The 12,778-nt window shown below is 37.3% G+C and overlaps 1 protein-coding gene across 4 annotated transcripts in view; it reads left to right on the top strand.

The window, feature by feature from the left end:
* The window catches only part of LOC127419491 (arf-GAP with GTPase, ANK repeat and PH domain-containing protein 1-like), a 32,487-nt gene extending 21,023 nt beyond the window's left edge, over positions 1 to 11,464 (top strand). For all 4 annotated transcript variants that reach the window (XM_051660920.1, XM_051660918.1, XM_051660919.1 and 1 more), the window contains 8 exons: positions 1,064 to 1,247; positions 3,189 to 3,296; positions 4,595 to 4,732; positions 5,617 to 5,765; positions 8,876 to 8,966; positions 9,094 to 9,316; positions 10,290 to 10,557; positions 10,720 to 11,464. In XM_051660920.1, the coding sequence (XP_051516880.1) occupies positions 1,064 to 1,247; positions 3,189 to 3,296; positions 4,595 to 4,732; positions 5,617 to 5,765; positions 8,876 to 8,966; positions 9,094 to 9,316; positions 10,290 to 10,557; positions 10,720 to 10,926 (1,368 nt within the window). In that variant the 3' untranslated portion in view covers positions 10,927 to 11,464. The remainder of the gene's footprint in view (positions 1 to 1,063; positions 1,248 to 3,188; positions 3,297 to 4,594; positions 4,733 to 5,616; positions 5,766 to 8,875; positions 8,967 to 9,093; positions 9,317 to 10,289; positions 10,558 to 10,719) is intronic.
* Positions 11,465 to 12,778: the final 1,314 nt, after the last annotated feature.

The following is a 12,778-nucleotide window of genomic DNA, read 5'->3' as shown; positions in this document are numbered from 1 at the left end:
TAAGAATTTTTAGATATTTTTACAGGAAACCAATACAAAAATTATTATCAAGAATATGATTTTTGCCCTAATATCTAAGGCCTTACTTGAAAAAAATAAATTATGATCTAACATGAATTTTGTTTTATGTTTTATTTATAGCCTCTTTTCTCCCAATTTGGAATGCCCAATTTCCACTATATAGTAGGTCCGCATGGTGGCATGGTTACTCAAACCGGGTGGCGGAGGACAAGTCTCAGTTGCCTCCGCTTCTGAGACCGTCAATCCGTGCGTCTTATCACGTGGCTCGCTGTGCATGACACCGCGGAGACTCACAGCATGTGGAGGCTCATGCTACTCTCCACGATCCACGCACAACTTACCACGCGCCCCACTGAGAGCGAGAACCACTAATTGTGACCACGAGGAGGTTACCCCATGTGACTCTACCCTCCCTAGCAACCGGGACAATTTAGTTGCTTAGGAGACCTGGCTGGAGTCACTCAGCACACCGTGGATTCTAACTCATGACTCCAGGGGCTTTTGTCAGCGTCAGTACTCGCTGAGCTACCCAGGCCCTCAACGTGAATTTTCTTGATAAAAAAATATGATCGTGCCTGGTAACGTGTGCATGTAAAATGGCTAGAAATAGCATTTTATCTAAAGTAAAGCTGACAATTTACACAAGGTTTATTTCTATTTCTTCTGCTCCAAACTTACTTCAAACGTACTTCTCTGTGTGCTCGTATGAATGTGACACATCATAAGAAAGTGTTTCACCGCTGTTCAAATGCACTTTGGATTGCATCATTTATATGGATAAATGTTTTCCATCTGAAAGGACTAAATATTAAATGAAACAAATGACAATAAAATGCAAAGTAATCTCTTCAGTAATCAAAATACTTTTTAAATGTAACTGTATTCTAATTACCAATGATTTAAATTGTAACTGTAGTGGAATACAGTTACTTCTATTTTGTATTTTAAATACATAATCCCGTTATATGTATTCCGTTACTCCCCAACCCTGGCTGGGTCTAATTGTAATTTGTATATTCTGTATGTATTTATGTGATTACAGGAGTATTTGCAGAATGCTCAAGGGAAAGAGATGGATTTATTGCGAGTAACAGTAAAGGTACCAGGAAAACGTCTTCATCGTGCAGCTGCTCCTGGTGGCCCATCCCCTGGTCCTGCACTTGTTCCTGTGCCCGGGGTTAATGGACTTAGTAAAGACAAGCAGCCATCTGAAGGGGGCGCTGCATGTAATTGAAAACATTTTATTTTATTAAGGTAGAAGTTAATATGAAGTCAAAATTTAAGCTATTGAAGGTAATGTAGCCTTTCTAAAATCTTGCACCAGTAATGTAATGCCAGTTAATGTTAATGTGACAAAGATTACAGCAATAATAGCAAATAACAATAAAAACAGTATATTCATAAAATATAAATACTGGGTGCCGGCAGTATTTCACAATTGTCTGGAAACTGAAATTCAGATTCGGCATTCTGGTCTGGAATACCCATTTGTTCATGATCCAACAACTTCCCAATGCAATTTTGTATCTTTTTTTCTTTCTCATTAAATATCTTGTTTCAGTCTGAAATACATTACATGTACATTAGGGCAGTGGCGTGCCATGGGTGTGCCAGGGAGTGCAAATGCCACCCAAAATGTCAGTTTGTACACTCAAATGAAATACCTTTTTGATAATTTTTTTTTTTCTATTCTCCCCTTTTCTCCCCAATTTGGAATGCCCAATTCCCAATCCACTCTAAGTCCTCGTGGTGTCATAGTGACTCACCTCAATCCGGGTGGCGGAGGACAAATCTCAGTTGCGTCCGTGTCCGAGACCGTCAATCTGCACATCTTATCATGTGGAGACGTAGCACATGTGGAGGCTTCACGCTATTCTCCGCGGCATATGTGCACAACTCACCCTCCCTAGCAACTGGGCCAATTTGGTTGCTTAGGAGACCTGGCTGGAGTCACTCAGCACGCCCTGGATTTGAACTCGTGACTCCAGGGGTGGTAGTCAGCGTCATTTCTCACTGAGCTACCCAAACCCCCACCTTTTTGATATTAATAATAGTATGTAGGAATGTAAAAAATGCAATGATATGATGCTGAAATTATGATGCATCAATTACGGAATTTAATAATTGATTTTAATGATTGTAATAATACCCAATGTATTACAGAGGCCGTCTCAGATTAGACGCACAGTTTTCTTTATTTACTATCACTTTTACTAAGACCTGAATCAATACATTAATTAACATTAAGTTATTAGCTTTTATTTACCTTGGAGCAAATATAGGTGTCCTCGCTGATGTTATACATGTTCATTTGGGAACGAGGGCTGACACAGTTTAGTCAATAGCATGCACTTCTCGAGATTTATTTAAATATTTTTTTAAAAAAGAAAGAAAAACACTGAGTGTATCCTCTCTGGGTACTTTCTATCACTGTTACAAGTGACCCAGCAACAATTTATTTTTATTTTTTTGGATCATTTCGATAAAATTCTTCTTAAAACTACTCAAACAGACATTACTCCCATAGTATTTGAAAAACGGCAAACGCGTGTCAGAGAAATGGTGGAGAACAACTGTTGCCAAGACAGGATTGGTCAGAAACGCTTTTAAGGTGGGGCTTAGAGAAGGGTCACTTACAATATATTATGTATATTATGGAACATTTTGAGAATACACTTGGATACAGTAATGCGTCTTTACTTGTAGTGTTTGTTCATAACGTGCTATAGTCCCTCCAAAAAGTCCTTGCAAATTGTCCCTCCATTTACATTTGTATCTTCAGCAAACTTTGGAAAATAATTCTGAACCAAAATAACTAAATCAAATTTTATGACTAAATATTAAGCCTATTATTTGGATACATTAACAGGCTTACCTACTTCATTGATAAAATTTCATTCATTTGTTGAGTTTATTGTAACATAACACAGGGTTAAAAAAAATGTATGCTAAAAAGAAATTTCTGCTTCAGTTCTTGCACACAGTTTTCCCTTGGTACACCAAGAGCCGTGTTTCTGGCTATCCCACTGCATTACGGATTTAAAATGGGCGGTGATGCCTTTTTAGCTTGTCTTTAAAGTAAAACATTTTTCATTGTTTACTCAATAAGAAACTATTGAAACCTTTCTCATATTTTCAGCATTTTTGTTATTTCTGTTTGTTCACAGCAAATCTACTGACTGTAGAAGAGACCTCCAGAACTGGTTTGTCATTTCATAGCGACCAAAAGGTGAAACGTTGCCCATCATCTGTGTCTAATAAAGGGCTAAGTGTGGGTACGTAAATATTCCATATGCAGCACATCTTAAGCCGGCGCCACACTAGCAGGCTCCAGACAACTACATTTTGGCCGAGGGTGTCACACTTTAAGACCGTTTTGCGGAGATCTCGCTCTCTTTAGTCGGAGGATAACACACTTACCGATACAAAATGGTGGAGGGGTGACAAACATACCAACTCAACGCAACTCTGTCTCTCTGATTTCTGCATTGAAAAGTACCTGTTCTCACGGTCACAGAGATCTCTCTCTCTCCCTCTCGCACAAACACACATTTGCACACACGCACATACACACAGAAAGAGTGAAGCCCCGTTTTTATCTGTCAAAAAGTTGCTGACGCCATCCCACCTGTGTCTGTTCTGCCGCTATTCAAAAAGAGAAGCGATCGGGAAGATCGACCTATATCTAATATAGCCGCCAAAAGTCTATCTCTGCATTTTGATGATGAATTACAGTGACAAGCTGACCTACAGATTTCTTCTTCCAGATGGTCTTGAACCGATTGTTTTGGTGCGATTGCCGTGTTTATGTATGCCTATACGAACGAACCATGGGAGAAAAAGCACGACGTTCAGAAACAAATGCTCCAGACGAGGTGTGAAAACACCCTTAGGAAGCGATTCATGGAGTGACTACCTTGTGAAAGTGCGTGATTGTGTATTTACCCCCTCGAGCCTTGCAGTAGTACACGTATGTCCATATGCAGCTTTCAGTGAGTAAAGAAATGACATACAATGAAAACAGACTGTTGTGGCTCTACCTTCTGATGTCACTTTAGTGTAGGCAAAAAAGGCAGGAAAAAACGCTTGGTGACAGAATCACTATGGATTACAATCAGCGTTTGTGATGATTTGCAGCTGAGTGAGATGAAAACTTTCAGAAAAGCTTGATGTCTTGTCAGTTCTTCAGTGAAATTAGCCCATTGGTCACCTGATGAGAACACAAGAGTCCGCCTCGGCGACAGAATGATTTTTTCAAGCAAGCCTGATGTGTTTTTGCAGTTTTTGAAGCCGATTAACTCAGCAGGGAGTCCAAGCAGTCAAGTGATTAATGACCTCTCTGGCAGATGCTAATGCGCGCTTCGTCTCCCTCCACCTGGCCGGCGATTATGTTAAATCGGCTCGTGTGGCGCCGGCTTTCCATGAATGACATTAAATGATTCTATAATCACGTTTTGGGTGAGGACATGTCATCAGATAAAGTGTGCCTCAGAGTTTTAAAGACTGAGGTCAAAATCATATGCAAGACATGTTTTGACTAAGTTCTGGCCTCTCTATTGAATGATTTCAAAAGACTCGAGCGTTGAGGGGGCTACAAGTCCGCCTTTAGGAAAAGACCACATCCCGTCTTCTCCAATGACTGACAGGAAGAAGAAAAAACGAAACAGGAGTATTAACTTGAAAGGGGACGCAGCGGCCGGGCAGGCAGAAGGTAAAACACCAGATTTATGAAAGATTAACAGTTGCCATATTGATCCATTTTTCACTTGTGAAACAATTTTAACTTATTATTGCGATGAGTTTAGGCGAATTTTTCTCTGACTCTTTTTTTTTACGATTCCACTGTGGACCTGATGATAAACTGCTTTCTCTAAGGTCCTCTTACAATCTCTTTCACTTCTCTCCCCCTTCTTTCTTCCTTCCTTCTTTTCTGCCTTTCTTTCTTCTTATCCTCTGCTGCCCTGGACTAATTTCTTGCACTACAAGCCAAGCGCAAAATGTGGAAATTAAAAAGCTTTGGTAGCTTGAGAAACATTAACAAAACAGGTAACTTGAATGTATGAAGAGAGTGGCTGAGCTGACTCCGGCTGTGTTAGGAATGCAGTACAAGCTTACTATTTACAGTACTGAATAATGAACAGTGTATGTTGTATACTTCATACATTATTCCATGATAAATGTTTTTAAAGCATGCTACATTGTGCTACATTGTTGTAACATTTTAGCAAATGTAGCAGGTCCTCCGGTTATTCCATCCATACAGAAAATGTGCTTACTGCCCTGCTGAAAAAACAGCTTAAACCACCCTAATCTGCTTTGCTGGTTTAAGATGGTTTTAGATGCATAAGTTGGTTTCTCAGCCTGGCCTGCTAGCATGCTATTCCAAACATAGCCTCTGTCTTGCTGTCTTTTCTGCAGTATGTGTCAATGTCCATCTCTTGTCACATTATTAGATTAGAGCAAATGGATGTGAGGATTCCTGTCTGTGTTCTCTGTCTCAATTATAGTGAGACTGATACAATAGGCCGAGGACACAGTGGGTGTTTTTATTGATCACTTCCTCTGGTGTAAATAATTGTTGCTCTCGACCATCAGATGAGGAGAGTGCAGACTTCATCATCATATCGAGTACAGGACAGAGCTGGCACTTTGAAGCCCAGAGTCAAGAGGACAGAGATGCTTGGGTTCAAGCTATTGAAAGCCAGATCCTTGCTAGTCTACAGAGCTGTGAGAGCAGAAATAAGGTGAGCCTGGGAATATACATCAAACACGAGCATAATAAATTTGTGTGTAACTCATTCATGAATACATTCTTACATAAAACCCCAATTCGGAAAATGTTAGGACAGTTTGGAAAATGCTAATAAAAACAAACAAAAAAAGATTTGTAAATTCTATTCACCCTGTGCAATATTGAAAGCATTACAGCAACACATTATTTATGTTTTACCTTGTGAATTCATTTGTTTGTTTGTTTTTTTGTTTTTGTTTTTATATACACTCATTTCAAATCAGATGATTGCAACACGCTCCAAAATAGTTGGGACAGTCAAGTGTTTACCAATGTGTAACCACCATTTCTTCTAATAACACTTATTAAAGGAATGTTCTGTATGATGGTAAAATAGTGCCTAAATGACTTGCAAGCTCAGAATAAGATTTGTAAAAGCGTAAATGCGTGTCTACAAACATGATAGACAAATTTGCATGTGCAGAGTAAAATTTGTGAAAGCGTAAATCAAATTGCAAGCGTAAAAATAAATTGCATGTGCACAGAAGGTTTTGTAAAGGTGTAAATCAAGTTTCAAGTGTAAGAAAAAAATATTAGCAATACTTTAATGCTTTCTTAAGTGTAATTCATGTGTTGTGAATCTGTAATTTTGTATTAACACAAAGTAAATGTGGTCTGTATTCTTCTGACTTCCTTTTTTTTTCACGCTTCCACATTTGGCACTGTTTTTGCACCTAAACATGGCCAAAAACATTACAAATCTACAATTAGCGATATGCAAGCAAAGAAAGTGTTTAAAGAACAGCAAAATGGATTGACCGTGTAGAATCAGTCTGTATGTGTAAAATAAACTACTGCAAACGTGTAAACGACTTGTGTTTGTGGCATAAATATTTTCCAGAAATAATCCGATATACATGCCAATGATAATACAAAGTCATTAAAATATACCAGATTGAGAATCATATTTATATCAATAAACGGTGTCGGCTCAACTTTACTCTCACCATAAAAGAAAGTGTATGTTTTAATATTTAAGTTTAATATTTAAGATTATGAAGAAGAAGCTGTCTGTCATGTTGTTAAACCAATCAGGTCAGAGTAGACTAGTAAAATAAAACCTAATTTGATTGGTTACTAGAAGCAGGTAGACCCACCTTCCCCCTCGTGATTACTCTTTTCAGTAAGAAATTTGTCCCAAAAGTGTGAGCGCCACAAAGTGAAGATGGAACAGTGTATATCGGATTATTTCTGGAAAATATTTATGCCACAAACACAAGTCATTTACATGTTTGCAGTAGTTTATTTTACACACACAGACTGATTCTACACGGTCAATCCATTTTGCTGTTCTTTAAACCCTTTCTTTGCTTGCATATCGCTGATTGTAGGTTTGCAATGTTTTTGGCCATATTTAGGCGCAAAAACAGTGCCAAAAGTGTAAGCGTGAAAAAAAGGAAGTCAGAAGAATACAGACCACATTTACTTTGTGTTAATACAAAATTACAGATTCACAACACATGAATTTCACTTGTGCAAAGCATTAAAGTATTGCTAATAATTTTTTTCTTACGCTTGCAACTTGACTTACACCTTTACAAAATGTTCTGTGTGTATGCAAAAAAATTTCGCTTGCAATTTGTTTTATGCTTTCACAAATCTCACTCTGCGCATGCAAATCATTTAGGCACTATTTTACCTTCATAGTTCCAGGTTTAATACAAGTTAAGCTCAATCGACAGAATTTGTGGCATAATATTGATTATGACAAATATACATTTTTGACTTGCCCCTCCTTTTCTTTAGAAAGAGCAAAAATCTGGCAATTACAATGGAAGTGAATGGGGCCAATTTTTGAACGTAAAAATACACACTTTTTCAAAAGTATAGCCACGAGTGACAAGATATAAACAATATTCATGTAAACATGATTTTAGTGTGATAAAATCACTTACTAACCTTTTCTGTTTAACGTTACAGCCAATTTTACAACTTCTTTGCTATAACGATGTAATGTCAACAAACCCTGAAATGACTGTAAATATTACAATTTAATTAACTTTACAGCTCAAATAATACATGTATTTTAACAGAAGAATTCATGTAAGTACTTTTCTAAAATTATTAGCTTCACATTTCTGCCTTTAAATCCTCCAGACATTGGCCCCATTCACTTCCATTGTAAGTGCCTCACTGTAACCTCAAATTTGACTTTTTTTAAAGAAAAGGAGGGACGAGTCGAAACTCATTTTTGTGGTTATCAACATTATGCCACAAATGCTGTCGATTGAGCCTAACTTGTATTGAACCCAGAACACTCCTTTAAGTGTTTGGGCACTGATGACACAAGTTTGTGAAGTTTAGCAAACAGAAATTTCCCTTATTCATCCATTATGCGGGTCTTCATCTGCGCAATTGTAAGGGGCCTTCGTTGTTGTATTTTGCGCTTCATAATGTGCAATACATTCTCAATTGGAGACAGGTCAGGACAGCAGGCAGGCCAATCTAGCACCTGCATTCTCAGCTTCCGGATTACAAGTGCATGGCTGCGTAAGCAGTAAAGGTTTGCTAGATTGGCCTGCCTGCAGTCCTGACATGTCTCCAGTTGAGAATGTGTGCCACATTATGAAACAAACAATATGGCAACGAAGGCCCCATACAGTTGCGCAGCTGAAGACCTGCATAATGGATGAATGGGGAAAAATTCCACTTGCTAAACTTAACAATCTCGTGTCTTCGGTGCTCAAACTCTCTATAAGTGTTATTAGAAGAAATTGTGACGTTACACAATGGTAAACACTTGACTGTCCCAACTTTTTTAGAGCAGGTTGCAATCAACTGATTTGAAATGAGTGTATATTTTCAAAAAAATAAATAATTGAATTCACAAGCTAAAACATCAAATAATGTGTTGTAGTCCTCTCAATATAGCACAGGGTGAATGGAATTTACAAATCACTCCTTTTTGTTTTTTTATTAGCATTTTCCATACTGCGGAAACTTTTTCGGAATTGGGATTGTATATTGTCTTCATTGAATTCAATATAATATTTGGCAGGATACAAATAAAAAGTTTGCTCTGTATTTGTCACAAAATACCGACCTCGATTTTTTAACTCTAAGGCTCGAAGGAGTAGCCAAAACGAAGCTGTTGCTCTGCAGGCCATTCGTAATGCCAAAGGGAACGACCTTTGTGTGGACTGTGAAGCACAAAGTAAGTGTATACCCAAAATGACATATAATCAAAATTGAAACAACTACCAGTATATGTAGAGAGTGACTGTATACCACTGTGAAGAACATTATGGTGTAAATGATTAAGGGGCAATACTTTTCTTTAGATCCAACATGGGCGAGTCTTAATCTTGGGGCTCTGATCTGCATCGAGTGTTCGGGTATACACCGCAACCTAGGGACGCACCTGTCCCGTGTCCGCTCGCTGGACCTGGACGACTGGCCCAGCGAGCTCACGAAAGTGCTTACGGCTATAGGGAACCATATGGCCAACAGTATTTGGGAAACCTGTACACAAGGATGCCAAAAGTTGACACCTGAAGCAACAAGGTGAGCTGGCTTTGACACAAATGTCATTTCTGTTAAATCCTGTAAACTTTGTATTACATGAATTCATTTTTGTATAAAGTTAATTTTACACATTATTGACTGTAAACAAAGCAACTATTCATTGATCAACAGATGTTAACTATGTCCATATAGAATATACAATATATGACCAGTCTGACTGAATTTGAATTTCAAAGTGAGTACAAAATATCCAGTATATTTCTTGTATATTCTGGGTGGAGAGAGAAATTATTTTAAAACATATTAACTTAAAGAACATTCAAATAAAATAGAAATGAATGGTTTATGCTGTTGATGTTGTTTTTATAAAACAGGCAATATGAAATTTATGCAACATACAACATTAAACTTAAAGAAAAAACAGTGTACACTGCACAAATGGCTGTTAAAAATGAGAAATAATAAAAAATAAAATAAATAAAATACAATATTTATAAAAATATTTAAACTATTTAATTATTTTTTAAATATTATATATATTAAATATTTATCTATATATAAATACATTGATATAAAATAGAAAATGATGGTTTATGCTGTTGATGTTGTTTATATAAAACAACATGCAATATGAAATGTATGCAACATACAAAGCAAAGCTTAAAGAAATAGTGGGCACTGCAAATATGGCTGTTAAAAATTAGAAATAGTACAACTAAATTAAAAGAAAATAGTGTTTTAGGTTTAATAGTGAAATAAATCTGCCATTAAAACAAAATACTATTTTTTTCACCTTTATTAGTATTATATACTGTATGTTATGCTCAAATTCATCTTGTTTTGAGGATGTGATACAAAGATACTGATTAGGAATATGTTTTTTGCAGTGTTGTCATAAAAATGAAAAGATCACAAGACTTTAGCCCCATGATGTCACAGATGTAAACAGATCTTGGTCGATGCAGTTAACCAACTACAATAATAATTTGGTCTTTGCTTGTGTTTGTCTCAGAGAGCAGAGGGAGTCGTGGATCCGTGCCAAATACGAACAGCGTGCATTTGTGTCGCCCTTGCCCGCTCAGTGTACAGAGGACTCAATGTCAACTTGGTTGCTCAGAGCAGTGATTGATCGGGACCTTCCAAGACTTCTGCTGCTGCTTGCACACAGTAACAAGGAAGTGATCAACATCCCACCTGATGGAGCAGCGCAGCAGCATCACAGCGCATTACATGCCTCCTGCCAGCTGGGGGACGTGGTCATGACGCAGCTGCTGGTCTGGGTGAGACTGTACTTTGCTCTTTATTACAACAAAGATTCATTCCACAATCATTCATTTCTTCAGCATGAGTTAAAACCCAGAAACGAAAGTCAGTTTCATACTGTTGAGTATTTCTAACAGGTTAATTCTTTGCTCAATTGTGCTCTCTCTTTCTCTCAACAGTATGGTAGTGATGTGAAATCAAAGGACCCGCAGGGCAGAACTGCTTTGACGTTGGCACGCCAAGCTGGGAGCAAGGAGTGTGCTGAAATTCTTCTGCAACACGGCTGCCCAAATGAGATCTCTCCCACCACCCCTACACCCATTCTGTCTCGCAAAAGTAGCATCAAAAGCCTCGGACGTGTTAATTCCAGGAGGATGGTCTCGTAACCCATGTACCTTCATGATCATATGAACATTCCTGCATTTCGACAAAAACAGGGCATTTTTATTTCTTCATACGAAGTTGTGTGTTCTGTGCATCTGTGAATTTTTGTCCCAAGACATCTCCAAAAACGCTGTATTTATATACATGTATCCTTACGGATTCCTCAGATAGGGATAAATAAAAAAAGATGGAAAAACTCTTAATAGTCCATACTAGAACAAGCTTAGAACGACAGCTACAAAAATGCCTTTTTTTAAAATATGGAAACTGTTTTAACAACTAAAAAGCAATATTATTTATAATATGCTGATTATAATGTAATATAGATGCATTACAAGGTCAAATGTAGCTTGAGAGTTTCCCAAAGCAATCTGAGGGAATGTATTTACCATTATGACTGTCATTACCATTGTTCTTTAAAATAGACATCATGGCTGAGGGTAATGTAATGTAATATCATGTTTATATGCAGAAGAAATAGTATTTGTCATTGTATATCATTTCTAAATACCATAAACAATAAACTCTGATCAAACTGTTGTCCTGTTGTCGCTACCTGTGAAGTTCCCCTCTTTTCTGATCAAACAGCCAGTGAAGCTTTTCTACATTATAAAGCCTGAAAGGTTCATGTTCATTGAAAACGTGTGATTTCAGCATTTATTTCTATTTATTGTGCATTTTTAATCATTCTTGTTAGATGTGCTCATTATGACAACTACCCCCCCAACCCCGAATCTCTGCCCCGTCTCTCTTTAAATTGCCACAATATAAATTGACTGTTATTAAAACAGGTAAGCAACATAGATCACTAATGAGCTTGGATGATTGCATTATAATTTCAAAGCCACAGAATATGCAGAAATGTATTTAGTTTCCATTCATTTATGCTTGTTGCATTATGCAGTTACCTGAACGTTCTAACCCATATTCACATCTTTGATCACACCTTAGTATATAAAGTAGGTCAAATAAAATGATGTACCTAATAGTTTTTCTTTATTCAAGATAATATTTCATAAATGAGGAGTTAGGTATAAGGAATTTTATGGATCATATTAAACATTATACATGGATTATATTACATTAAATATATTATATAATACTGTATGATGCATGAAATAACAGCAGTTAAAAAACAATGAATAAGAGGCGATACGTTTTATAAAAGGAATGTCAAATTTGATTAATAAAGGTATCAAAAATATATTATAATGTATTATTTTATAGATCTCATAATGTGATCCATGAAATCAGAGCAAGTCCATGCCCAGTGTCTGTATGTTTCTTATGCATTTATTCGTTTTTTTTTATTTTTTATCCCGTTTTCTCCCAATTTGGAATGCCCAATTCCCACTACTTAGTAGGTCCTCGTGGTGGCACGGTTACTCACCTCAATCCGGGTCTCAGTTGCCTTCACTTCTGAGACCGTCAATCCGCGCATTTTATCACATGGCTCGTTGTGCATGACACTGCGGAGACTCACAGCATGTGGAGGCTCATGCTACTCTCCGTGATCCACACCCAACTTACCTCCCTAGCAACTGGGCAAATTAGGATTGGTTGCTTAGGAGACCTGGATGGAGTCACTCAGCACGCCCTGGATTCGAACTCGCTACTCCAGGGGTGGTAGTTAGCGTCAATACTCGCTGAGCTACCCAGGCCCTCCCAACTTATGCATTTATTCTTTAAATATTCCATTTTATTACAGCACCTCCCAATGCACAAAGTAAAATATGTAAAATAAGTATAGATTGACGGATGAATGAACAGATGGATAGATAGATAGATAATTATAATAAATCATATAAAATTAAAATAATCTTATATATTGTTAATATCTAACAATATTAGATA

The sequence above is a fragment of the Myxocyprinus asiaticus genome, chromosome 28 (genome assembly GCF_019703515.2).
Source record: "Myxocyprinus asiaticus isolate MX2 ecotype Aquarium Trade chromosome 28, UBuf_Myxa_2, whole genome shotgun sequence".
NCBI lineage: Eukaryota > Metazoa > Chordata > Actinopteri > Cypriniformes > Catostomidae > Myxocyprinus > Myxocyprinus asiaticus.
This window is presented reverse-complemented; position numbering and strand designations above follow the sequence as displayed.